Consider the following 25,382-nt stretch of genomic DNA (forward strand, 5'->3'; position numbering starts at 1 on the left):
GCTGGTTCCCACTGTATGCGCTCACATCTCTGCCTTACAGATCTGTGAAACAGGAGCCTCAAGTGCCAGAAATAATATCTTAGTTCAGCCTGTTGTCTTCCTCCTGACTGTGTCTGCCACCGAAAATGAGAGGCTGGGGCAGAGCCTCCCTGCCAAGTCCTGCGCTCAAAGGAGCCTTGCCAGAAGCGGTGTTCACCCACTGTCGTTTCTGCGTTGTGTGGCTGTGCTTGGGTACAGTGTGCAGGTCTGCAGTGTCAGCTCAGCGTTCCCCATTGCCTCCTCTCCGTGTGTGGAGGAGAAAGCTCAGGTTTGGAGAGAGAGGTGGGGGGAAAAAAAAAAATAAATAAAACCCACCTGGGCATTACCACTTGCATGAAAAAAGATGCTTTTAAGTTCTTAGGGGGGTGACTGAATTCCCAGGGGGGTGACTGAATTCCCAGAAGAGATGCAGGGAAAAAAAAAAATGCTTCCTCTGGGAACACGTGTGCACACACAAGTGCTCTGGGAAAAATTGGTGCTGAGAAAATGAACAGGAAAATGAACAGGAAAAGATCGCTCTGTCCTCGCTTCCTCAGCAGGTGCCGGGGAGCTGGAGGTATGTTTTGGTGGTGCTGCGCTGCGCCCTGGCTCCCTGCCAGGCATCCTGGTCCTGCTGCCGCGAGCTGCGGCTCCTGGTGCCTGGGGCCTCGCTGGGCACAGCCCTTCTGAGCCGATGTGCGACTGGCGTTAACCCTCAGCCAGTCCTGGGACGCTTTCACCTGGCGTGCGGTGGTTTTAAATAACGATAACTTGCCACCAGTGCTTTCCAGGGGCCCTTCTGTCCATTGGACTGAGTGCAGCAGGCTCAGTCGTGCGTCGTGCCGGAGCTCCCCCCTCCACCCTGTGCATGCCAGCCCCTTTACAACGCAGAGCAGGTAAAGGGGGATGAGTTAGCATGTTCTAGGAGGCAGGACCCACAACTTCTGTAGCTACAGATGCAGATTTTATAGAGAGAGGTCGGAAGCAGAGGGAACTGCCTGTGCTCTGTGTGGGTGTCACACCGTTAATTACTGTGGTGTGCCAGAACCCAGCCACAGGCTTTTGTAGTTCTCCTGCTGGCTCACTCATGTTGTTGGGGTCATTCATATTCATCAGGCCTGCATGAATCGCCTTCACTGTTCCCGTGCCAACCTCTCTGCTAACGGAGAGCAGTGCTGCGGTGGTGCGTGTGGGCGCCGCGCAGCTCAGCGCCGCTCTGTGCGGCCACCTCTACCCGGGTGTCCCCATCCCCCAAAGCGCTGGCATGACTGGTGGCTACAGACAGTGCTGGGAAGTGCCTGAGCTGCTCTTCGCTTTGCAAAATGCTTTATGGCAAAAATGTTTCAGGAACGATTTACTGATGCACAAGAGAGATGTTAGTTGTTTTTTTTTGGTTACAAATTATTTGCCAAAGATAAAGCAAAAAATGTTACCATTTGCTACCTGTATTAATGTTGTAAAACAAGGGCTAACAGTGAGAACATGGCAAGAAAATTAGCAATACTTTAGAGAATGCAAAGGTGAACTCTGGCCATCCATCATAAAATTAAGAAATTCCTTAGTCCCTCGTTCATTGCAGTGCCGTGCTGCAAGCCCAAAAAGTGCCTTGGCAGATCCTGCACTAACTGCCTTTCTGATCTGATACAGAGTGCAAGGTCTGTTTGTAAAAAGAAATTATTTTGCTATTGCTTTAAAAGGAAAAAACAGCCTCTCCCTGCAGGCAGGAGGTTGGTGCCTCGCAGCCAAGATGTTCTCTCTACAAGAACAGTGGCCACGGCTTCCCTACCGCGGCACGGCGCAGATCTTGTAGGGATGGGGTGCCAGCGTTATGCCCAACTTGAACTGGAGGCTGAGGGTGGTGTCCGGCGGAGCCTGGATGGTGAATTTCTGGAGCAGCGTTGTGAAGAAGAGGAAGAGCTCGGTGCGCGCCAGCAGCTCGCCCAGGCAGGCACGCTTCCCTGCGGAGACAGCCACCCACCGCGCCTTCAGCCTTCGCTGGCTGCCGCGTTGGTTTCTCTGCCAAAAAAGCCTCGGCACCCACCCCCTGCAGGAGCATCACCCAGCCCACACCGCCTTGCCCACGTCACTCTTCAAAGACCAGTTTTGCACCTGAACTGAGCTTCCCAAGGTGTTACAGCACGGGCTGCCCCCAGCCTGGGTGACTTGCTGTCTCCGTTGTGCAGCTGGAAGACCCAGTCCAGTGATTCAGTACAGAAGCACCTAAATCCAGCAAATCTTACCTATAGAAAATGGCATAAAAGCCTCCCTTTTCCGGAACTGACCATCCTTCAGGAAATGCTCAGGGTTAAAAGTGTCTGGGGTTTCCCACTCCTCCTTGTCAAACATCACAGAGGTTAAATTTGGGATCATAACAGTGCCCTGAGATGAGAAAAAGAAAACCACTTTGCACCTTCTCTGCCACCGCCAACAGGAGGTGGATTTTTATCCTCCCTTCTTGCCATGAAGAGCATTCATAGTCAAAGCTGGTGCGAGTATTTGTTAACTCCCATCACGTGGCTGGTTTTTCCTACTATGCTGGAGTTGTGGTGATTATACAACCACAATTTTCTGTCATCAGCAGTATTTCTATTTGCTGCAACCACAGGCCAAAGTTCATCCAAACCACAGCTGCGTGATAAGGGATCTGTGCCTGAGTGGTGCGCGCAGGGGCCTTGCCCCACAGCCTTCAGCCTGGGTGTGCACGATTCACCGCACTCGAGAATGGTGTTTGGACAGAAAAAAACCCCCACGTGATCGCTAGGAGTGAGCTCTGGAAGGGGCAGGGATGCTGCGGGTTGGTCCCTCCTGCCTGCAAGTGAGTGACCCAGCCCCTGAAATGAAGCGGAGTCTCCTCCTTGCACCTTGGTGCTCAGAAGTGGGGTTACCTTGGGCACACAGAAGCCGGCCAAGACCGTGTCCTTCACTGTCAGTCTGGGCACGTTGAAAGGGATGATGTTGCTTTTCCTCTGCACTTCGTGGATGACAGCGTTGGTGTAGGGCATCTTGTTCCTGTCCTCCAGGGCTGGTTGCCGTGACTGCCCGATGACTGCATCGATCTCGGCCTGCACACGGGCTGTTTGGAAAGAGCAAGGGTCAGCCAAGGTGTAGCAAAAACATTAAAAAAAAAAAAAAAAAAAACCCGGGGACAATGCGGGGTGTTTGCCGGAGGGTCCCCGAAGGATCAGCCCAGGTTAGTCATGGAGCACCAGGGGACTCCTGAAAAAAAACTGTTTGTACCTTTTTTGTGTCAGTGCAGGGGGATTCCTGTTTTTTTATCTCAAAGAGAGTCTCCTACTGAGCTTTGAGAGCTAAAACGAGCAAATGTACTGCCCCGTTGCTAACTGTACCTTGAATTTCGGGATACATAGCCATATAGAGCAGAGCCCAGCGGATAGTAGTGGAGGTGGTCTCAGTCCCGGCAAACAGCAGGTCGAGCGTGCACGCCACCAGATTTTCCTCACGCAAGTTGCTGCCGTTGGGCTTCACAAAAAGGTGTGTTAGTGCTGCGTGAACAGCGAGGACTTGCCCGTCCTGCCTGTGCCACGTCAACCCCAAGGGCTTTGGTAGAAGCCCCAAGCCCCCTGCAGCCCCATCCCACCGATGGGTGTCCCAAACTCGGTGTCCATCCTAAGCACATCAATGGCCGCCCCGGCAGCTCAGGTGGAGGATTTGGGCTTGTTTCTTGTCCCTCCTGACTTCTAACCCCCACTGCAGAAGGGTTTGCTCTGCTTGCTGACCTTGGCCATCTCCTCCAGGTAGCTGTCGATGAAGTCCCGGCTCTCTGAGGGGTTCCAGTCCTCCTTGTGTTTGTTGATCTTCTCAATCACAAAACTTTTCATCAGCTTCCAGTTTCTAAAAATGTTTTGGTGGGATCCAGGCAGGTACTTTACTATTGTGGGGAAAAAGTTGTACAGCTTTGGACGCAAAAGAAAAAAAAAAAAAAGCAAATTGAATAAAAGGCTGAAAAACCACTTCTGTTATCAAAGCTTGAGAAGCTTGCACTGCCACACTTGCTACACTGCTGGAGTAGATGGAAATAACAGCTCCAGGAAAGCATTACAAAAAATTGGTGTCTCCGTTGTGAGAGTGACTAGTGCATTACTCGGAATCACAGCGGGGAGGCTGGCCGCCAGTCGGCAGGGAAGGTGATGCTGGGTGGCAGAGAGCAAGGTGAGCATTGCACTGTTTGAAAATCAGGCAGAAAGAAATGACAGGTGAATCTACACGGTGCAATGGAATGGGGAATGGCAATGAATTGGCACCCTTTGTGTTTCTCTGTCCCATAACCTCTCCCGGAGAACTGCCCAAACCCTCTGCTGTATCCAGCTCCTTCCCAAAGCATGTGAAAACTAGCTGGGGGTAGCTCAGCTCTGTCATCTGTGGGGCCTCCACTTCACCAGGATGCCTCCAGGGAGCGAGAGGGGCCACACAGCTGTAGGAACCACCACGGAAGACCTCTTGGTCCCACAGCAGAGGAGAACATCTGGACTTGACCTACCCTCTACGTTCAGTGATGAAAAGGCTGTAAGTTTTGAGGTTGACTCCAGAGAAGCAACCATGGCCTTGCAAAACTGCAAGCTGTCTGTGCTGGTGGCAGGAGGGCTGTACCTGGCTCATAATGGTCCCGTGGAGTCTAACGGTGTCTTCCATCAGCTGCAGCAATTTTTGGTATTTCTCATCGTGGTACTCAAACCGATTGCCAAAGATGATGGAGCAGATGACGTTTGAAACAGCATTATTGATTTTAAAGTGAGGGTTGAAGGGATTCCCTGGAGAAGGAAAAGGGAACGTTCAATTCTCTTCAGTCTCCACAGAAAAGGAGAAGGAAATAGTCATCAGAGGTAAAACATTCCACGAGTAGAAGTGAAGTGAGTGGCCCCTGCTGGGCACCCTGCTGGAGACTGGAGATGCTTGTTTGGAAAGGAAGGTTGGAAATGCCTGCAGAAGAGCAAATGCCATTTGGATAAATTGGAGACATTGGTGCTTACAGGCACACGAGATTTTTTAGATACTGCAATGGAACAGTAAGCCAAAGGTGGGCTTTGGGTGCTACCTCGCTGCAGTCATCAGTTAATTTGAGGGCAAAACACTCCTGGAACGAAGCTGGGATGCTGGCAGGGCGCTGGCATTGCGTGTGAGAGGGGTATTTTCAGCAGGCATTAGCAAGCAGTGAGTCATGGGGGAAATTATAACGGGCCAGACTGGTTTCTGTGGGACATGGTCCTCACCCTGCTCCTCCCTGAACACGTCGGCGAGGAATCTGCACTCCTCCTGTATCCGCTCCTCCAGGCTCCTCTTCCCCAGGCCAAAGTTTCGGAAGGTGGTCAAGGTGAACCTCCTCTGCTGCTTCCACAGGTGCCCGTTGGAGGAGATCAGCCCTGGCAGACACATCCCCCCGTGAGCGAAGGCAGGTGCCCTCCCCAGGGGGAAGAAGCGTGAGGGCTCTGCCTTTCCCAAGGAGGAGCAGGACCTCTGCCCCTTCCTCCTGGGGTTCGCCTGTGCCAATGGCTCTGCTTGGCATGAGTGCCAAACCACGGTGCTGCCCCCCAGCCTCCTCCTGGGCACGTCTGCAGGGTCAGCGCTGTGACTAGGGTCAGACGTGTCCCCAGTGGTAACTCACCCAAGCTGCTGAAGATCTCTGCGTCGATAGGCACTTCAGGGCGATCCAAGAAGTTGTCTCCCTGGGTTACAAGGACTTCCTTGACCAGCTGCAGCCCATTTACGACCACAGACCTTTGTCTGCCAGTTTCCATGCTGAAGATGTTCCCATATTTGTCGATAAGCTGGGAAAAGAGTAAATAAGTAAAAGGGGATTCATTCCCAAAGAATTTGTCTGTTGGGACAGGGACAGCCCTGGTGTCCTGCACCCCCAGGGAGGGACAGGCAGATTTGCAATGCAAATAGGGGAAGCTAAGCTTGCGAGAGGAGAGGGGATGGTTGCACAAGCGTTGGCTTGATTGCATGTGATCTCTCTTTTCCTCATTTCCTGAATCAGTCTTCGGGAGTCGGTGTACATTTCAAATAAACCAAGTAAAACTTTCCAGGTTGCATTTTCCAGGCCTTGCAAGCCTCAGTTGAGCTAAACAACTCTTGTTTAACGCCCTCCCCAAAGCCCTTCCGCTCCTATCAGATGCACCTGCAGCCGCGGTTGGACGTGTGGCATTGTGCCATGCCCTTTGCCTGTTGTCTGGCTCCTTATACCTGGGCAAACTTCATCCACATTGCTGCTGATCAAGAGTCGAGCTCCTGCCCCCTCTGGGTGAGCCCTCTGAGTCCTCGTGGGCTGTGGGGCTGGGTTGGGTTGGGTTGGGTTGACCCCCTTGCAACGCTGTGAACCCCCCTTACCTTCTGCATCGTGGCTTGAGGGTCTCTGAGGTTCAGAAATTGCATGTTTCCCACGAAGGGGAAGGAAAAGGGGCTCGGGGGGAAATCCTTGGGCTTTCTCCTCTTCATGTAGTCAGCGACGAGCAGGAAGACGAAGAGGAAGATGAAGAGCACCTGGAAGGAGATGCTGTCCCAGAGGAAGCGCAGCATGGGTAGTTGCGATGCTCAGCACACGGCAGGGCAGGGACGGCGTGCGGGTGCAGCGGGGGGCACGCAGAGCCGTGCGGTGAGGCTGGGGCTGGCCTGGCCTCCAAGCGGCCTTCGGACTCCTGCTCCCTCGGGTTTCGTGAGGCCTGTTTGATTAAATCCCTTCCTGAGCCAACTCACACATCAACTCCGGTCCCATTAAAAATAACCCACAAAACAGCAATTCCCGTTCCCCTCTCTCCTCCCACCTCCCCACCGCTGCCTCACAAAACCCCAGTGATCAGCCTCCTCCTGCAGAGCACAGAAACGAGCCTTGCAGGGCAGGGATTAAACCCTCCTGGCACCACCGCCGTGCCCTCACCGTGACGGTCCCGGCCCCTGTCCAAGCACCTCTCGTTGTCCTCGTTCGCGGCGACTGCCTCTCAGGTACTCACAGCCCCAGAGTGAGCCGGGTTCAGCTGGGATGTACGAGATAAGGTTGCACAAACCCTTGACAAGCTCTCTGAGTCACGGGGCGAGGGTTCGTCTCTGTGGGGTGGTGAGGGCAGGACGTAAATACGTCTGGACTCTGAAGCAGCTTCTAGGAATGGTTGTGTCCTGCCCCGGCGGTGACGCTGGCCCTGCTCCCAGCCCGCAGACTTCCCTTCCCGCTGCTTTCGCTAATGAGGCCGGGTCCCGCTGCCATCTGGGTGTCTGACCACGCACACACCACACTTCATTTTCACATATGCCTTGTGTGTTAGGGTGGAGGAGCCGGCTCTGGCTGCTTCGCTCCGGGGACGTCCGGAGCCGATGGCAACACGGAGGTGGCCAAGTGCCACTGGGGCTGCTCCATGTGCAAGGGGGCGAAGCTGCTGCGTGACCTGCACGCCTGATGAACTTGGAAAAGCTGAATCGCTGCTCTGCCATGGAGCTTAAAGGGGAAAGGGCCTGTTTTAGAGGAGAACCTCTTTTTGCCTCTGGCTTTCAAGCACACTTACGCATCTGCATGCAGAGATGCATGCATTCCCCTTCACTCACATGAGATGTTCCACTCAAAATAAACAAGTTCGTGCCTCCTGCCTTTATTGCATGGGGTCTTTACACCCCCCCCCCCCTTTTTTTTTTATCCCCCCCCCCCCCCTTTTTTTTGCCACTGAATTGGGGGGAAAAAAAAAAAAGAAAAAAAAAAGGAAGAGTGCAACCATTTATTCTCTCCCACAAAGCAGTGTGAGTAGAGAAGGAGGCACTAAAGTAACAGGGAAAGGCAAGTTTAAAGTGGAAGGGATCAACATTTGCTAAGCCAGTTCAAACAAAACGAGCTGTCCCCACACACCAGAGGTCAGACCTGCACCGGCGTGGATAAAAATGGAGAGAAACCAGTGTCCAGTCCTGAGCGGCTCTGAAAACTCCTTAGGTGGAAAAAGCCCACAGATCCTTTATTTTTCCTCTATTAGGAAAAAAAAAAAAAAAAAAAAAAAAAAAAAAAAGGAAAAAAAAAGAAAAAAAGAAAAAAAAAGGAAAAAAAGAAAAAGGCACCTGAGGCACCTGTAACCGTGAAACATTAATTAAAGCTACGGTAAGATTAAAGCAACCGGTTAGAGTCCGGCTGCGAGAGCGGCGGGAGGCGCGCAGGGCTGAGCAGAGGACTCTCCCATGTGGCCCAGATCTGCCACTGCACAGCGAGGGCTCCGCAGCCCAGGGGAAAGGAAACGCGAATTAATCCAGCTTTTCTGTGAGCTAGCCGGTGTCCTGCAAGTGTGCACATAGAAAAGTCACTTACGAAAGGTCGGAGGGAAAAAAAAAGAGTGAAAAAGGTCTTTGCTGTGACTGTATTGCAAACTAAAGTGCATAGGAGACAGCTTGGGATTTTTAAGTATTAATGCCTGGTTGCAGAACTGGAAAATTTCCCCACCAGTCGCATACTCAGTGGGCTCTTTTCCAGGGAGATCCCAGTGTGGGCAGGAGCAGGGTCTCTGTCATGGCCCTGTGGCCCCCAGGGCCACCTGCTGAGCCCAGGGCTGTGGAAAGGGCACATGGCCCCCCTGGGCATGGCCCCAGGCCTTTTCTTTCTGGTCGTCTGTTTTACGAGCACAGACCTCTTGGGTGTGAGAAAAATCTCAATAATTTTCTTCAGACAGCATCTTCTGTGAAGCTATTTTATTCGCGATTGCAATGGTGGGCGTCCTGCCAATTAGAAGCGCATTATAGTAAACAAATCATAACCTTTTATTGCCTACTACCCGACGCCTGATCACCTCCCGTGTTTCCTCATTGGCAGAGTACTACAGGTTCACAAGCTACTCGCCGCTCCCCTGTACCATATATGTACAATTTTTTTTGATCAACCCTTTAATTTCTCCTTTCTCCTTTTTTTTTTTCCTCCTTTCTTATGTTTTGAGAACTTGTGATCTTTGTTTTTTTTTACTGTTCCCACACTGCTCATCCTGTTTTTCTCAGTCTTCTACCTTATTTTGGAACAGTGAGGCCTTCTACTGTCTACTTATCTACTTAGCATTTCTCTTTGTTATGACTACACAACTATCTCTGAACACAGAAAGTTAGTTTTCTGCTGCAAAAACACACTCTACTTCAAAAACACGTTCTACCACAAAAACACAACTTAGTTTCTCACATGGGATAAGCCTTGCCTGCTTGTACAATTTCAATATCGTATTTCTGGAGACCTGCTGGAGACGCAGCTCCTTGTGCCATCCTGCCTGGGCTGGCCTATGGTAGGAGCTGCTACTACTACCACCTGGTAACCTCCTTAAAATTTCCACATATATGGGAGTAAAAAATGGATGTTGCCTCTGCAAGAATGCCTGCTTAGATATGGGCTTTCCATAGGAAAACAAGCAGTGGGGTGTTGTGAGGAATGTGCACCGCCCCAGGCCTGAGGCCTCCTGAGGCTCAGGATTTGCTGTGGCAACCTGGGTGTCCATAATGGTGCTGGGCATGAACCCAGAACTTCCTGGGAGCTGCTAAGGGTCAAATGAAATCATAAGGCTTTAGAGTTCATGTATTTTGTCAAACTGATAGAGGGGAGGGGGCAGGAGACAAAGGGAAGTGTCCCAAGGGCTGTCCTCATTGCAGTGTGCCGTGTGGCCCTCCTGCCCTCCCTACCACTGCCCGCAGGTAAAGCAAGGCCGCTGGGTGCTAGATGTCCGTGACCCGCCATTGCAGCCTAAAATCTGAGGGGCTGGTTGGGAAATGGGGCATTTTCCAGTGCGTGAGGGGCCAAAGCAGCGGGGAGGGGGCTCAGGAGCATCAGCAGCGAGGCAGAGCGCAGAGCTGGAAGGGTTTTGGGCAGCGTGTGAGGCTGAGCATGAAGGCGAAGCTCAGCTTGGCACTGGCTGGCACCTGGAAGGTGAACTTCTGCAGCAGGGTGGTGAAGAAGATGAAGAGCTCAGTCCTGGCCAGCTGCTCCCCCGGACAAGCCCGCTTGCCTGGAAAAGGAGCAAAAAATCCACTCTGAGTCTGGAGCAAGGTTTAAGCATCGTCCTCGATAGCTGCTCCAGCAGCAGGGGAAGTTGCATTGTTCAAGGAGATGGGGGCTTGCTGGGGCTGTGGGGCCGGTGGGACATGAGGGAGGCGATGTCTGGGGTCCGAAGGGCCTGGTTTGGGGTCTCCATTGCCTCCTGGCTCCTCTCGCCTGAGTTGGATTGCACGGGCTGCAGGAGCTTTTCTTCCTAGCAAGGTTAGGTGGCAATGTTCACCCACACATCGTACAGAAACCGTCCCCAGAAGTTTCCTGCTCTGCAGACGGCAGTGGCTGTTCAGATGGGTGAAGAGGGGAGACTCGTCAAAAAAAAAAAGAGCCCATTTACACAGTTCTTGCAGGAGGAAAAAGCCTTATTTTTCATCCTGCAATAACAGAATTGATTTCCCTTCGGCTCAGAGCAGTCAGTATTAATTGCCAGGGGATTTTCACTGTGGGAAATTCCAGGCATGGGCTGCTATTAGAGGCAGAAAGCTGGACACGGAGCAGTTCCCCCTGCTCTGATGGGGGGAAAAAAGAAAGCATTGCAAACAGCAAAGCCATCTCCCCATCCATCTTCCTACCTGCAGAGAAGGGCAGGAAAGCCTCCCGCCTCCTGTACTGGCCGTTCTCCAGGAAATGTTCAGGATTAAAGGTGTCTGGGGTCTCCCACACGTTTTTGTCAAACATTATCGAAGTCAGGCTGGTCATCACCGTGGTGCCCTGCAAGAGGTGGAGGAAAGAGGAGTTTGCATGGAGAAGAAGAGCTGATGTGCTGTCAGACTAGTTTATTATTAGCTCTGCTCTACACACAAAGTAAACTACTAAGCACAACATGTTTTTCATAACCAACGTGGTTGAAGAAGGGTGAAAGCCTGCAGGATTGTTCACTTCTATGTGCCACTGACTATCACCGTGGTGTTGATCTGTACCTTGTGCTGCTGTCACTGGTGATGTTAACATAAACCAACCTTAAAACAATAAAATCATGTTCCCAGAGGAACTGGAAGCAACTTAACCAAATAATTTTTTTATTGATCCTTTTCACTGTGCTTTTTGTTAAAACTGTGTCTGGTTTACCTTCGCATCCTCCATCAGAGAAAGAAAAATATTCCAATCAATGTGCAGCAAAATGCCCAGATTTTTCATTTTTAATTTACCAAGAAGCAACCAATCATGTCCACGGAAGAGACCCAATCTATCCAAATCTCATATTTGCTTTCATAATGCCAGAACAATGTATACACGTCAATAAGTATTACTTGGCTTTTATCGAGTGCTACTTTTAATAGATTATTTTTAATACTCTGTGGAATTAACAAATCCAAGCTGCTTGCTTTCCTATATTTCTTGGGCCTCTGCTCATGTAATTCATGGAAGGCATCTTGTATGAAATGAAACATTGTAAAACTGAAAATTATGACCAACACAAGAGGATCTTACAATTCTCTGTAAGGAGGCAAGACCCATAACAGCCCTACAGCGTCCATCAGGACAGCTCCTATTTTCTATAGAGCTGAGATATCTCCATTAGACCCTGCAGGCTGGTGTCTCCAGGCGAGATTTGGGGCTGGGGCCGTGAAGACCCCGTGCTGGCGGGGCGAGGAGGGGGCTGCTGTCCTGGGCATACTTTGGGCAGGTGGAAGCCAGCCAGGGTGGTGTCGCTGGTGGACATCCTGGGCACCCCCAGCGGCACGATGTTGCCCATCCGCAGCACTTCGCTCAGCACCGCGCTGGTGTAGGGCATGTGCTCCTTGTCCTCCACGGTGGGCTGGCGGCACTGGCCGATCACGGCGTCAATTTCGAGCTGCACTTTCTCTACAGAAACCAAACAAACAAAAGAAAAAAAAAAAAGATCTATGCTCAAAAAGTTCCCAGTAAGAAAGCTGGACCACAGGCCTGTCCAACATGGTGAACCTGGAAACAACTCCATTTTCTGTTTCAATTATCTGTTTTGGGGCTGTATAGTGAAGGACCCATCAGTGGCCCTACCCTGAATGTGGGGGTACGCAGCCATGTAGAGCAGAGCCCAGCGGATGGCAGTCGCCGTCGTCTCCGTCCCGGTCAGGAAGAGGTCCAGGGTGCAGCAGAGCAGGTTTTCCTCGTGGAAATAAGAGCTTGTGTCACCCTTAAACTTGGGCAAAAAGAAGAGAGTGGAAGTGCTTAGTAGGAAGGGGATGCTTTCAAAACCCAAATCCAACACCATCTGTCTGTAACTCGAATCTTTTATTATCCACCACGCTTGGACTTGGAAATTTTGGTCCCTTTCTTTCATTAAAGTATGAGGTTTCCCCCAAAGCCTGCTTCAAAGTCTGCTGTATAGCAACTTTTAAAAGCAGGTAACATTTCTAAATGTGAAGTTTCACCACAACAAGCACCGTCCTGCGAGTTCTCACAGAAACCTAAACACATTCCCTGAGAAACCTCCTACACCGTGTGACAGAATGAAAAATGGAAGAAGACAAAGTGTAAATACTTCCAAATGAAAAATAAAAATAAAGAAGTCTGTGCATTTTCAAAATGATCAGACTCCTGCTGCTGCTCCAGTTGGATGTGAATGATGTAGGGAGGAGAAGGCCCCTCTAACAAAACTGCCTTGAGTCTTGTCTGCTTGTTTTTGGGGTTAAGCTTTAGGTGGCTTTAGGTATTTCCCTCTCACCTTCTCTATTTCCTTCAGGTAACAGTGAATGTAGTCGCCTGACTCAGACTGGTCCAACTCCTCCTTGTGTTTCGCGATCACACCCTTCACAAAATGCTGAAGTTTCTCCCAGTGCCTGAAGATTTTCTGGAAGGGCCCTGGTAGCCATCTCATTATCAAAGGAAAAGCATTGTACAGCTGGTGAGAAATCAGAGCAGAAGAGCACTTCTTAGGTTAAAAAGGAAAGCCGGCCATGACAGTTGAGACAGTACTACAATTTATTAGCTCTGCTTGCTATCAGGAAAAAAATCAGTTTTGCTACAAAGGTCAATATAGTTACACATGCAAATAAGTAGAAACAAGATAAGAATCAAGCAGATGTTTACTGCTGATAAAGTTCTCTGACACTGGGTGGCCGACGCTGTCACCTCTTGCGAAGGGCAGGTTGGAGGTGGCTGCCGGGGTCAGAAATGAGTGTCGGGGGAGCAAGGACAGACCCAGCCCGTGGCCATGCAGGAGCTATGGCAGCCAGTCCCCAGAGCTGCCTACTTGCTTATAAACCGTGCCTCTGAGTTCTTCTGGTCATAAAATAAAAGTATTTGAGAGGCTGGCTGGGAAGGGGGTGGGGGAGGAGGGAATTTTCACCGAGTGCTGTGAATATTTTCTCTTCTTTTGGTAGAAATATAGGGACTTTAAAGATTTTTCCGTTGCTTTTCTGTTCTGTCAGGTATAAGGTTGGCTTTACAATCTCACAATCTTTTTTCTCCATGTGCCTCAATAATTTTAACTTGCTTGCCTGCATTCTTGAAGGATTTAATGGATTAACCCAGCCTCATGTAAAACAATACCCGTGGTCATTTCCCTTATAGCACGACCTTTTTTACAGGGAAAAACAGATTACTTCAGTACCTTAGAAACTTGTTTCCAAGCACTTACGTGGAGCTGAAGTTACAAAAGTGGCAGACTGGCTTTACCTGGCCCCAGAAACTTCCTATGAGCAGCAGTGTTTCCGCAAGCAAGTGCAGCAATTCCTGGAAGTTGTTGTCGTGGTAGTCGAACCGGTTCCCAAAAGTTATGGAACAGATAATGTTTGAAACAGCGCTGTTAATTTTGTAATGAGGGTCAAATGGTTGTCCTGGTGGGAACAAAAGGAAAGCCACGGAGCTTGCTTTTAACTCTCAGATAAAACATTCTGTACCCGACCTACAGATGTCAAGCTGGGGTGAGACCTCCCCTACCTCTCACCAGTGGTGGTGCTGAGGCTTTGCCTCGTGTCTTGGGCTCCCCAACACCCCATCACCCACCTGAAAGTTGGGCACTGTGTGCCATGGTGCCCTCTCCCTGAGGACATCCCTTCCATAGAGCCCAGGCTGCTGGCACACACAGATGTTAGCAAAGAGCTGCTGAAGCTGGGTCTGAAAGGTTTCCCAGGGAAAACAAGCAGGTATGTGTTTGTGTGATCCAATGTGTTTTTGGTGTCCATCTTAAACACCAAGAGAGCCTGGGGCAGGGAGCTCAAGACAAATCACACTGCAGAAATGCCTTTGTGCTGGCCTTTGTGCACCACAAGGTAATGAAAAAGGAAAATCCAGAGATGGCTGCTATGGCCCATAGGCTCCTAAAAGAGTGATGTGTGGACTCATGCTCATTGCACCTGCTTTCCTAAGGAGGGCTATCGAGCAGAGGCCATCATCTCCTCAGGCACATTTAGGCAGCCCAGAGCTACTTGCCGTGATACGAGAGCCTAATATCAGTAATGAGTCCTGCACAGCCCTGAGCTGCTGTCGATATGGTGGGGAGCATCGCGTTGAAATGCAAGGCACCACACACAGGACTGCTGATCTCTCCACTCCGTGAGAAAGTAATTAAGCTGGGCTGGCGCTCAGATACTGGAGTGATGGACATGATCACTATTTGTCATTACTAATGGGAAGAAAGGCCCAAAACAGCAGCTTAATTAGTTTATTGATTAGGACCGTAAAGGACTATAATCAATTGGCAACATGAAGTATTTGGACTGTTCAGTGCAACAGCAATTAAAATGGAGCAAGTTCAGTATATAATTTCACAATTCCTATTTAGATCTTTCTTGTTTACTATATATAGCTCCATAGAATTAGCTAAACCCCATCTGCTTCTATTTAAAGCTGAAGTGCAGCATCACCCATGTACCAACATACAAATTATTCTTACTAATGTCCCTCTGGCAGTTCTTAAAAGCTGGACCATAAAAGAGCAAGGCACACGCTTCATCTGTGCATGATACAAAAGGAAAGCCTGACTAAACAAGTTTTAAAATACTTTGCAAAACCAGAGACAGGCAGAGGTTAACAGAGCCTTTGAGCGTACGTGCTTGCTATCATGACAGCTGCATTTATACCTTCGCAGGGTAGAGAAAAGGCCTTCTTAGACACATAAACATGAAAACTTTAATAAACACCTAGCATATATTTGCTTAATATTAATAAGGAAGAAATGAAATTGAGGACCTAAGGTCTAAAAAAATGTTCTAAAAGGCACAGCATGGAAGTGTAAGATAGAAATTTGTGCTATTGTAGAAACAGCCTGCATGTTAAGAGGAAGAGTTTTACTTCCTGGAGGAAGAGTTTTACTTCTCTCTCTTCATCTGGCAAAAGGCTAGGTGAAAGGTTTGGGTACGGTGCTGCATGTGGGCTGCCTACCTTTCTCTTCCTCGATTGCTTCCACAAGATACCGGCTCTCCTCTTGCACTTTTTCCTCAAAACTTACAGCAATGCTTTTCAGTGTTGCTGAAGCAAACTTTCTCTGCTGCCTCCATATATGCCCATTTGATGATATGAGCCCTGTGGGTGGAAGAAGCAAGCAAAGATTCTGTGTTGAATATGGGTGATGGGATTCAGAAATGGCCATTGGTCTTATAAACCCCAGACCAAAGCAAACAAGAACTGCAGACATTGAGAAACCATAGCTTTGCCTGGGAATTAAAATTCAAGACTAATTGGCTTATGCTAAAGATCTAGCTTTATGAATTTGCTACTTTATCACTTTGCGTGGGAAAAAAGGTGTAAGCCAAAATACTGTAAGTACTATCACGCTGTTGGCAGAGCTGCAGGCAGGAGCTCCATACCCCGCCTCTGGAGCTACGTGCAGCCCGGGCAGAGAAAGGGAAGGGGAAAACTATTCAAGTGTGCCCGTCATTGGACAGCTTGCTTTTATGTGTTGTCTTTCATCCAGGTCAACACCTGACTTTGATCCCAGCGTCAGCCCTAAACCCCAGACAGAGTCAAATATATACCTGTGAGGTTATTAGACCCACTTCAGCACTTGCCGTCTGTGCACAAACTTTTATTGGCACAGTTACCGAGGGTTGAATTCAGCCTTCTTTCACTCTGATTGTTATCATTGCAAACAGATGAAACGTTTGTGGCAAAATCTCGGAAGCTGTACTTACCAAAGCCTCTAAAAATTTCTTGGAGAAGTGGAATATTTGGCCGATCTGCAAATATTTCAGCCTGGTGGACAAGAGCTTCTCTCACCATCTGGTACCCGCTGACTACCACAAAAGTCAGACTTCCAAACTGCACGCTGAAAATGTTCCCGTAGCGAGCGGAAAGCTGAAAGAGAGAGAGTTCGTCGCCCTCTGAGAGCGAGAAGATGGAGATTTTCAGAACTAACCTGGAGAGGGCCTGACATCTAACTTTGTATTTAGTCCCACTTGGAGCAATGGGTTGGACTTAAGAAAAATCCAAACCCAGGTCTTCCGCAGGTCCCTCCCAACCTCAGCTATTCCATGAAGGCTGGAGATGGCACAGAAAATGTTGGTGAGCTGTATGCAGTGTGGGAGGGATGGTTTGCTCATATTCTTTGATAGATATGAAATGGCTTTCACCCAGCTGTTATTAATTAACAAAATTATTAAAATTTTTTATTGTTAAATATTTTATTGTTATTAAAAACAAAGACTTTTTTTGCTTTGTGACTGATGGGCACCTGTTCCTTCCCTCCTCTTCACAAGAGGCAAAGGCACCCCCTGGGTGTCCAAGCCCAGGCTCTTGCTGCTGAGAGCAGGGCACAACACGTAGTCCTCTTCACCAACTTTGTCTGAAGTAGTGAGGCTTCTTGCTCCAGCTGTCACACTTAGAAAGTGGCTCCAACTGCTGATGCTTAGAAAACTTCCTCTAATTTTAAGCCTGAATGCATTTATAGCCAATTTATAGCCATTTTCCTTGCATGGACATTGCTAGCATTATTCTCTCCTCTGCAGTACTTAACTCCCTGATGTATAAGAGCAAAGGACAATTATGCCCTGTCTTGGGCTCTGCTTTGTCAAGGTCTCAGTCCATGTACTCCTTGGTGTGACTCTATAAGAGGGACACACATGGTTGCCCTGAACTGACACGGTGACTTACGAAATCTGCCTGAGGTCAAATGGTCAACTCTGTCATTGTATGTGCGTAAATTAATGCGATTAATTTTATTAGTAACAACTGTGCATTATTGACCCAATATCCTGAGCATACTGTCTCAGCCTTCCTCAAAGGTTCCCCTGGTGACAGCTATGCTAGTGGGCTGTGAAAATCTGGGGTAGATAGGATGGTGTCAATCTTTTAAGTAAAAGCGAGAGACAAAAAGTCACTAAAAGGATATTTGCAACCAGCATGTCAGAACCTTTTCTCCCGCTTTTTCAGACAAGGTAAACAGCATGTGTCATTGGCTTTGGTGGGAGTTAAAGCTCTGGAAACCTTTCTAGAGCTATCTCTGCCTCTTTCTGTGGTACAGAAGAAGCCATGGAGAAGATTGACTCTGGGCCTTAATGTTTATTTCAGATATAATGGGGCAAACTGTTGGCCTCTGAGTGAAAACAACTTTGGGACGTGATCTTCATTGTCCAAACAATTTGTTTTTTCACATGGAAAATGCCATCCCTCCCTGAGTCTGGCATGGCTTCTCCAAACCCTTCCTGGGCTCAGGCACAAAATGGCCATGGTCCAACGGGAAGAAAGAGGAGGCTTTCATCTGGTACGAGTTTCTTTTCCATCAAACCTTCCAACTCCCATGGAAGAGGAGGTGGTGGTAAGGGATAAAAAACCAAGAATGATTGCTATCATACACAGTTAATACATAGCTTGTTCTTCACGACCTACCTTTTCTTTGCAGGTTAGGTGACAAAAGTCACTGAGGAGGTAAAATATTATTAGTAGGAGAAACGTCCTTACCTTCTGCATCTCAAGATGGAGGGGCTGCCTTAAGTCCACAATGGTTCCCACAAAAGGAAAGAGCTGTGGCCCTGGAGGGAAATTCCTGGGACGTCTCTTTCTCACAAAGTCAATAATCAAAAGGAATGTGACAAGAATCACCAAGAGCATCCAACTCTTCAGCTTTTCCAACAGATAAACCAAAACAGGCCAAAGCTGAAGCTCCATGCTTGCTGGTGAACTCACAATTTTTCATCCCAGGAAGGGACTTGATGTTGGTGTTAGACTTGCTGAAACAGGAGTAAGAAAGGACTAGAAAGAAAAAATATCTAGGATGCCTATAGCTTACTGAGACAGGACTCACCATAGGCAAGCTGCTTTTGCATGTATGGCTAGTGCCAGACCACTTGCTAAATAAGTTTAAACATTGGGACCTCCAAAAACAACCCCCAAAACTCAACTGTTTGCCAAACAAAAGCGATCTTTCAAACATTTAGCTTTACATCCGTGAAAAGTCCCTGGTTTTCTTATAGAAGAAAATTCCTCCCTTCTGCCCTTAACAAAGAGCTCCTTTATACAGATACCCAACAAGGATTATAAGCATTACAAACATTCGAGGTTGTGAAAGCGGCTTACTTAGCTAATTACATATGGTGGGCGTTGCATAATTTAAAAACTGTAAGGCATCTGAGGTGATGGACAGCCTGCAAGTCGCTGAGGTGCTGATCCTGTTAACTGCTAAGCACCGTCTGTGAAGGGCTAGATGCCTTCAACGCCCTCCAAAGCCTTCTTGGCTTTGCTGGCGTCGGGTGAAGTTCAGGCAAGGGAAGAGCTGCAAGAGCCCAAGGCTCTGCCCGGCCACTTAGATGAGAGTTAAAGGAGCTTAATTTCAGGAGTGAGAACATAGGCTCATGCGCTTGCCGGCTAAAGGAGAGATTGGAACTTACGTTTTTTTAATCTCCTGGGTTTCCGAAAATCTCCTCTGAGTAAAGCTTCGTGCTGTCCAGGAGAAGACTGCAATGGTCTGATGGTGACATCTGTGTCCATGAATCAGCCTTGCCAGCTGCCAATATTTTCACAACATTTTTTAACCTTTTAAGAACTGTACTGTGCAAACAAACTAAATTTGAACTGTCAATGATGATTTTCAAAAAGACTTGCCCAGAAATTATGGTAAGAAGGTTAGCATGGTAATTTTTTATTGTGTTCAGCACTTTTCAGAAAGCTTTGACTTATAAGAAAAAAAAGAAGCAGATTTTGACAGGAAGTAATCTTTGGGCAAAAAATGATATTTCTCTAGTCTTTTAACTCTTTTGAAAGCTTTACTGTCCATGTCTTCCACTGCCTTGGACTGTGGTGCCAGTGGAAGCACATGCAGCCTGGATGACAGACCTGTGCCTTAGGTACTGTAGGATTCCTTCCCAAGGGTGATGCCTATCTGCAACCCAACACTTCTTGGTTTGAAATACTATTTACAGGTTTCTGGATGGTATTAGGCACAAACTGAGAAGCAGTACTGGGAGAAATATCCCACATCACTGGTCTACAAGGTGCATTTTACTCATCACTGTAGCACGGCTGTGAGGAGCAGTGGTTGGACATTCTTTGCTTGTCCCCATGCCAACACACCTGAGGTGCTCCTCCACCCATCTGCATCGATGCACCTTCCTGGTGTGGCGAGCCGAGCCTCAGAGGCTAAATCAGGATAGTGGGCTCGTGCTCCTCATCCTGGCATCGGGGAGATGACTCGGTTGGTGGAGGTGTCAGCCTACAGCATGCTCAAAGGGACTGTGATGATAAGGCGTCAACTTCTGCTAGCCCAGTTTCACTCCTCTGTTCTTCGCTATGCCATATGATTTGTCAGCATGCACACAGAGTGCAGATCCCTCTACCACTTGTGGCTGCTGTGAATTGGGCTACGTGCAAAGCCAAGGTGTTAATGTGTTCTTCTGGGTGGTGTTGTGGGGGTGGATGCATCGTGGTTGACAGGAGAAATGTTATTTTTAGCTGGAGGAGCACATTTTGCATGTACTCACATGTGTCTTGTCAGTCAGAAACCTCATGCCTATTACTTTGCCTTGAAGCTTCACATGTCCAAATGCATCTCTTCACAAAGTCCTTAACATGTTAGATTTACTAAAAATGAGGGAAGGGGATTCTGGTATTACCACGGCTCTCCTAACCTTGGTAGACAACAACACCAGCACGTCGCCAAACTGCATTGCAACGATGCTGTTTTGGGTCCCATTTTTTAATCAAATCAGCTCATGGTGATGTGCACATCCCCAAAGCACTCAGGAAGTGATAGCACTTTGGTGTATGGGCAATGCAGAAGTGCTGGACAAATCCTATTTTTGCAGTCTCTACAGAACCCTTTGCTGTAACATCTTGGTCACCTGGAAGATGAACTTGTGTCTCTGGTCCTCACCATGAGCACAAGAACATCAGTCTTCAGTGTTCGTAATTGCCCAAATGCGAATTAATGTGAGATAAGGACGGTACCATGACACCTAATAGGCAGCAGACGTAAATCCACCTTCCCCAGCTCCTCCTAGAATGCCTCTTCTGACCCCAGTACACAACTTTTTGGCCACCTCACCTGAGCTCGCGGACACGGGGTAGATAGATACACTGTGCCATATTGCATGGACACACACCCATCACTGCTTAAATATTAAGGCATCTTGAACAGCCAACAGACAGAAATTGGCCCATATGCTTTGTACCTTCTTCCCTGGCTAGATGTCTAACTGTGTGCAGAAGGTTTTGAAACACAAAGAGAAACATTCTGTTAAAAATGCAATTACCATTTGTTTTTCAAGATATAGTATCCCATTATTTTTTCCAGAGAAGTGAAATTCAATAAGGTTACAACAGAATGTAGTCCAACAGTTACCGTACTTTCAGAGCATTATTTAAGCTACAGAATTTCTTAATGATTAGAAACATATGTAGGAAAAATCACATGCAAAATGAGAGTGACTGGAGACAATTTTCCCCCCGAACACTTTTTTTTTTCAGTCAAGTAACAACTCTGCGGTTCCCCTCGCAGCCTGCAAGGCTTCGAGGAGGCTGGAGGTGTGAGATCCCCACCTGCCTGGGGAGCTGCATGCTCGGGTCATGTCAACCAACAGGCTCCAGCAAAGTCAAAGGAACCACGGCATATTTTGCTGCTCTTTCTTGCTCGCATCAGAGCTGTAAGGGTTTTCACCACGAGCAAGCTGGTGAACAGCAGGGACCACCCCAATGTGCGTGCTAGGGCCACGTCCCAAAGGGCTTCGTGCATGCACAGCTGCAATTTCTTGATCCAACCCAGGTGGGTCCTAACGGACCCAGGGGCAACAGCAGCTTTGGACACTCATTTCCTTCTAGAATTTGCATTATTGAATCTCGTGAAATCTACAGCAGATTTGTAATTGCAGAAATTGAGGAGCTGAGAGTCTCGGGCACCTGTACCTCCCAGAGCAAGCTCTGGATGACATGCTTGAACCCAGTGCTTATGCAGGGGTAAAGCTCAAGTTCCTCACTTTGGGTGACTTCACTGGGACATAAGTGCTCCCATGGGAGCTCAGGGCTCAAATACCCCGGTAGTCTGACTCCAAGCCCTGAAATCAGGGAGGACAGTTCATATTTACTGCCGGGCATGCATGGCAAATACTTAAGTGCCTCCAATTTTCCATCTTCTCTTTCTTCTACCGATGAGCAGATGCAAATATTCTCCCACAGGCCTCTCACTCATTATCTCCTGGCCACAATGAAGTTTCCAGTATGAATTACAGCTATCAGCTAGGCAACTGTCACCATGAGCGGGTAAACTGAGGCATTATGAGCCTTATCCAAGGGTTATGAGTACACCTACAAAGGGGCCCATGGTGCAACCCAGGAAGGATGCCAGAGGATGGCACACTTGGTCCCCTTCTGTAACACACCAAAATTTCCCTTTTCTACCATAGGAGGCAGTTGTGGTGAAGGGCTTTTGTTCACATTTGTCAGCCAGATAATTAAATGCAGGTTGGAGCAACACTGTGGGGCGCACTCCCTGTGCCCCCACATCCCAGCTCACCCCCACTTTTTGGTCTTTGGGATGAGATTCTATTCTCTTTTCAGCCAGGGGCTGCATTGCTTTTGCCAGCCCCATTCAGTGATGTGCCCTGTGTGGATTCATCGAGTCAGATTCTGGGGGTGCCAGGCCGTGCTCGCGGCATGCCAGCATCAGTTCCCTGCATCAGAGCTCTTCCTTCGGCTCCCAGCAAACCTTCAAAACGCTCTCCTTCCTAAGACGCACCTTTTCAGTATTCACAGAGAAGAGTACAGTCACATATTCCTCTCAAAGCCACAAGGACTTGACTAGAGCTAAAATGTCATTTATGTACATATCACAAGCGTTTTTCTAGGCACAGATGTCTTTCTGGTGCCAATATGCTGTTTATGTACTTATCTGTCACAAGCACATGTCTACATACATATGCCCTGCTGGCAGAGGCACAGAGCATTTTGAAACTCTTATTAGACTGCTAATGAATAATACGCATACAAAGGAGAAAACAGAAGGTGGATCTATCAGGAACAGCCTCTTTCTTAACTACCTTTTAATTGTAGGAGAGGAAGAAAAGAGATGAATTTTGATATGTTGGCATCTGTGAAGGCCTGGTTAGCAGCATCGAACACGATCATTTTAAAAGCGGATTTTTCACAGGTTTGGGTATTTGGGGGGGGATTTTTTTTTTTTTGAAAAAAAAAAAAAAAACACAAAATTTTGACACTGAGAGTATTGCAAATCCTGGTGCCAATGATGTACGATAGTGTGATTGTCACCATGGAATGCTGAAAAGCCCGAGCAGCTGTTTGGCATATTGACAGTGCGAATTCGGAGCGTTTTAAATGCAAATGACAGTATTCAATTGATCGCACGAAAACAATGGGTCATAGCCTTACCTTTCCTTGGCTACGCTCTGAATAATCAGTCTGCAAATCCATGCACAATGGGGATATTGTATGAGTTCTGGGGATTTTGTTCCCCGCATACATGAGGGTCGATACCGTGCCTCTCTTTGGGCAGAGCTGAAAAAAGAGGTGCTGCTGCGTGGTCCCGAGTACCAGGATGGGGTGAGGTGGAGAAAGGGGCATAATTTGCTCCAAATCCAGCACGTCCTAAGTGTCAGCCTGTTTTTCTTCACTTCTATCCTTTTCTGCCTGCTCTTTAATCATTCCCAAGGGTGGCTGGCTTTCTGCCTGACTTGTCTCCATTATACCCTGCTGCAATCAATATGGCAAGCAGAAATCAGCAGGAGAAGGCATGTTCTGCTCTCAGTGAGAGCCAGTGGGAGGGAGGGAGATCAGGCCAGCCAGCTGCAACCCCAGCCTGGCAGGCAAACCGAAGTCCAGCCCCAAAAGCTGCTGCCAGATGCCTCGGTCCTGTTTTTTTCACCATGCCCCCTGCCCGCGTTGAGCAGCAGGTAAAGGTCTTCTCCCCTCTCCCAGTCCCAGTGCTTTGGAGAGGTTGGCCATGTGCTGAAAAGAAGGCAGCCACTGTCACTACTGGATATCTCTGGCCATAAAGTTTCATTTTCAAGACCCATTTTTTTTTTTTAATATAATTTTAAAAAGGTGCGGGAGTACCTAGGGTGAGGATGTCACCCAGATGGTGCTATCAGCCCGTGGAGGTAGGGCTTCAATTTCAGCACACACTTGACATATCCCTCCAAGAATTTTAATTTCACCAATGTCTTCTCTTTCCTTATTTTGTCAGTCTGAAAGAGCTTCTCAGGTTCTGTTCCCTTTCCCGAGATCCTCTAATTGTGGCTCATTGTACAACTGAGCTGTGCTTTGCTGTCTCCTTCTGTGCCTCCATCCACCCTTATGATGTTTCAGTCACAAGATTTTGGGGTCAAGCACTGTTTTTAGGATCTCCTTTGGTTGTCTGGTCTGAGACATCTCTGAGCACTTTTGCAGTACTAGCAATGTGCAAGCATGTTCACAATTTGGAAATTGTGCTCAGATTTGCAACTGGGATCACAAGGGTGAGTTGAATACCACAAAGGGCTGATGTTCTTGAGGTGTGTGAGTGGTGCTCTATGTGGTGGTCTCCTTGCACCAGAAACCACTTTCTCCAGGGGATTTGCAAATTAGGAAAAGTTCCTTTTCAAGTGGGGAGGTTCACAAGGAATTTTGGATTGGAGACCACCTGGTTAATATCACCGATTTATGGAGTCCTGCTAGGAGGCTCCACAGTTTTTGTCAGGCTTTCCTGATCTGTCCCAACAATCTGGGACATCCATGCTGCATGGGTACGAAAATCAGCTGAATTCTGTATGAGGCTTACACCTATTTCAGCTTACAGCCCTTCAGTCTCGGAAGGAAGGCAATGAATAAAACCCAACATTATTATTACATTTGCCTTTCTAAGATAAATCTGTTTACCTGTAAAACAGACGCATTAAAAAGCAATCAGCCAATAGAAATAATTAGTTACAGAGTAGGCATGTGATTTGCTCAGCCTCTGGAACAGGGTAGTGTCTTGCTTAGCATGAACTCAGTGCTGATGGATGCTTGGTGAAAGGTCTTGGAGACTATGTGCTCAGCTAAACGCTGGGGAGATAGAAAATGATTACTTCAGAGAGACATTGCTCAAGTCAGCTCGGCGAGAAATTCATCACCAGCAGCATTGGCACCACACATGAGCAGCGGCGTATGGAAGCTGAACTGCAAGAAGTAACAAAGTGAACGAAGGGAATAGTGCGTACCATGAGCATGGGGGAATGCATCATTGCCCAAAGGGAGAACTGTTCTCTTCTAGCAAGCTTTTGTCCAGTTCAAGGAAACGCACATATGGGGGGAATTTATCTGTGAACACAGAGCCTTTGTTTTCTGGGAACAAAGAGAACCAAACCAACCCAGGTTGGTGGTGGATAAACTTTTTATTAAATTTTGTAAAGCCTTGAGCTTTGCTATCAAACATGGAGGACTGGCATCTTGCACCCAAGAGCCCAAGGACCAAAGAGTTGTCCGTGGCTGTAAATTTGTAGGTCATTTCTGCTTAGCTCCAAGTGGCCAAAAGCACATCCTAAAATAAAACCACTGCCGAGACCAAAAGCTGCTGCGAAAGGCTGCTTCCCCCATCATATAAGTGTCTTAGCACGATGCTCTTAAGCATGCACCTTTGAAAGGAGTGGATGGCTGCACTGAGACAGGAAGGCCAGTGCTTGGGCCGAGTCCTTCTGGAGAAGTCCTGCAGGTGACCAGGAGTTGGGGTCTCCTTTGCACCCAAGATTTTTGTGAGCACTTTTACCTGAAAGGTGGAGCGCAGCAGCCTACAAAGACTTATGACCACACAAGGAAGTTTTCAGCTTCTTGTTGAACAGGGAAAAAAAAAAAAAACACAACAACAAAACAAAACAAAGCATTGTTTACAAATAGCTGTCTTGCTTAGCACATCTGGAACAAAAAAGATGTCTTGTTTTTAGCTAAACGGAGGGTCTGATCTCATTCTACCAGAAGGAGAAGGATAACAACAAAAGCACTCCGCCATTGTCACTTGTGATAACAGGACCAGCAGAATTTT

The 25,382-nt window shown here is 48.1% G+C and overlaps 1 protein-coding gene across 1 annotated transcript; it reads right to left on the minus strand.

Moving 5' to 3' along the window:
- Positions 1-1,800: 1,800 nt before the first annotated feature.
- Positions 1,801-18,855, minus strand: CYP2J2 (cytochrome P450 family 2 subfamily J member 2). Its single transcript, XM_048061996.2, has 19 exons — positions 18,769-18,855; positions 17,843-18,111; positions 16,078-16,240; positions 15,329-15,469; positions 13,622-13,782; positions 12,669-12,845; positions 12,002-12,143; positions 11,640-11,827; positions 10,594-10,732; positions 9,801-9,977; positions 6,364-6,566; positions 5,639-5,801; positions 5,247-5,396; positions 4,627-4,787; positions 3,756-3,932; positions 3,366-3,498; positions 2,904-3,091; positions 2,259-2,397; positions 1,801-1,976 (listed from the first exon to the last, which is right to left on the minus strand). Exons 2-19 carry the CDS (start codon positions 18,047-18,049, stop codon positions 1,801-1,803), a joined length of 2,985 nt encoding a protein of 994 aa, XP_047917953.2. The 5' UTR covers positions 18,050-18,111; positions 18,769-18,855.
- Between the last annotated feature and the right edge of the window lie 6,527 nt (positions 18,856-25,382).

This window comes from Anser cygnoides, chromosome 8 (assembly GCF_040182565.1).
Source record: "Anser cygnoides isolate HZ-2024a breed goose chromosome 8, Taihu_goose_T2T_genome, whole genome shotgun sequence".
NCBI lineage: Eukaryota > Metazoa > Chordata > Aves > Anseriformes > Anatidae > Anser > Anser cygnoides.

Excerpts from the sequence above, each read along its gene's own strand:
- CYP2J2 (XM_048061996.2), bottom strand. The coding sequence starts at position 18,049 with ATGGAGCTTCAGCTTTGGCCTGTTTTGGTTTATCTGTTGGAAAAGCTG. Across the intron at positions 13,783-15,328 it reads AGCAATCGAGGAAGAGAAAG|GACAACCATTTGACCCTCAT; the intron begins GTAGGCAGCCCA and ends TGTTCCCACCAG. Across the intron at positions 9,978-10,593 it reads TTTCCTGCCCTTCTCTGCAG|GCAAGCGGGCTTGTCCGGGG; the intron begins GTAGGAAGATGG and ends CTCCTTTTCCAG.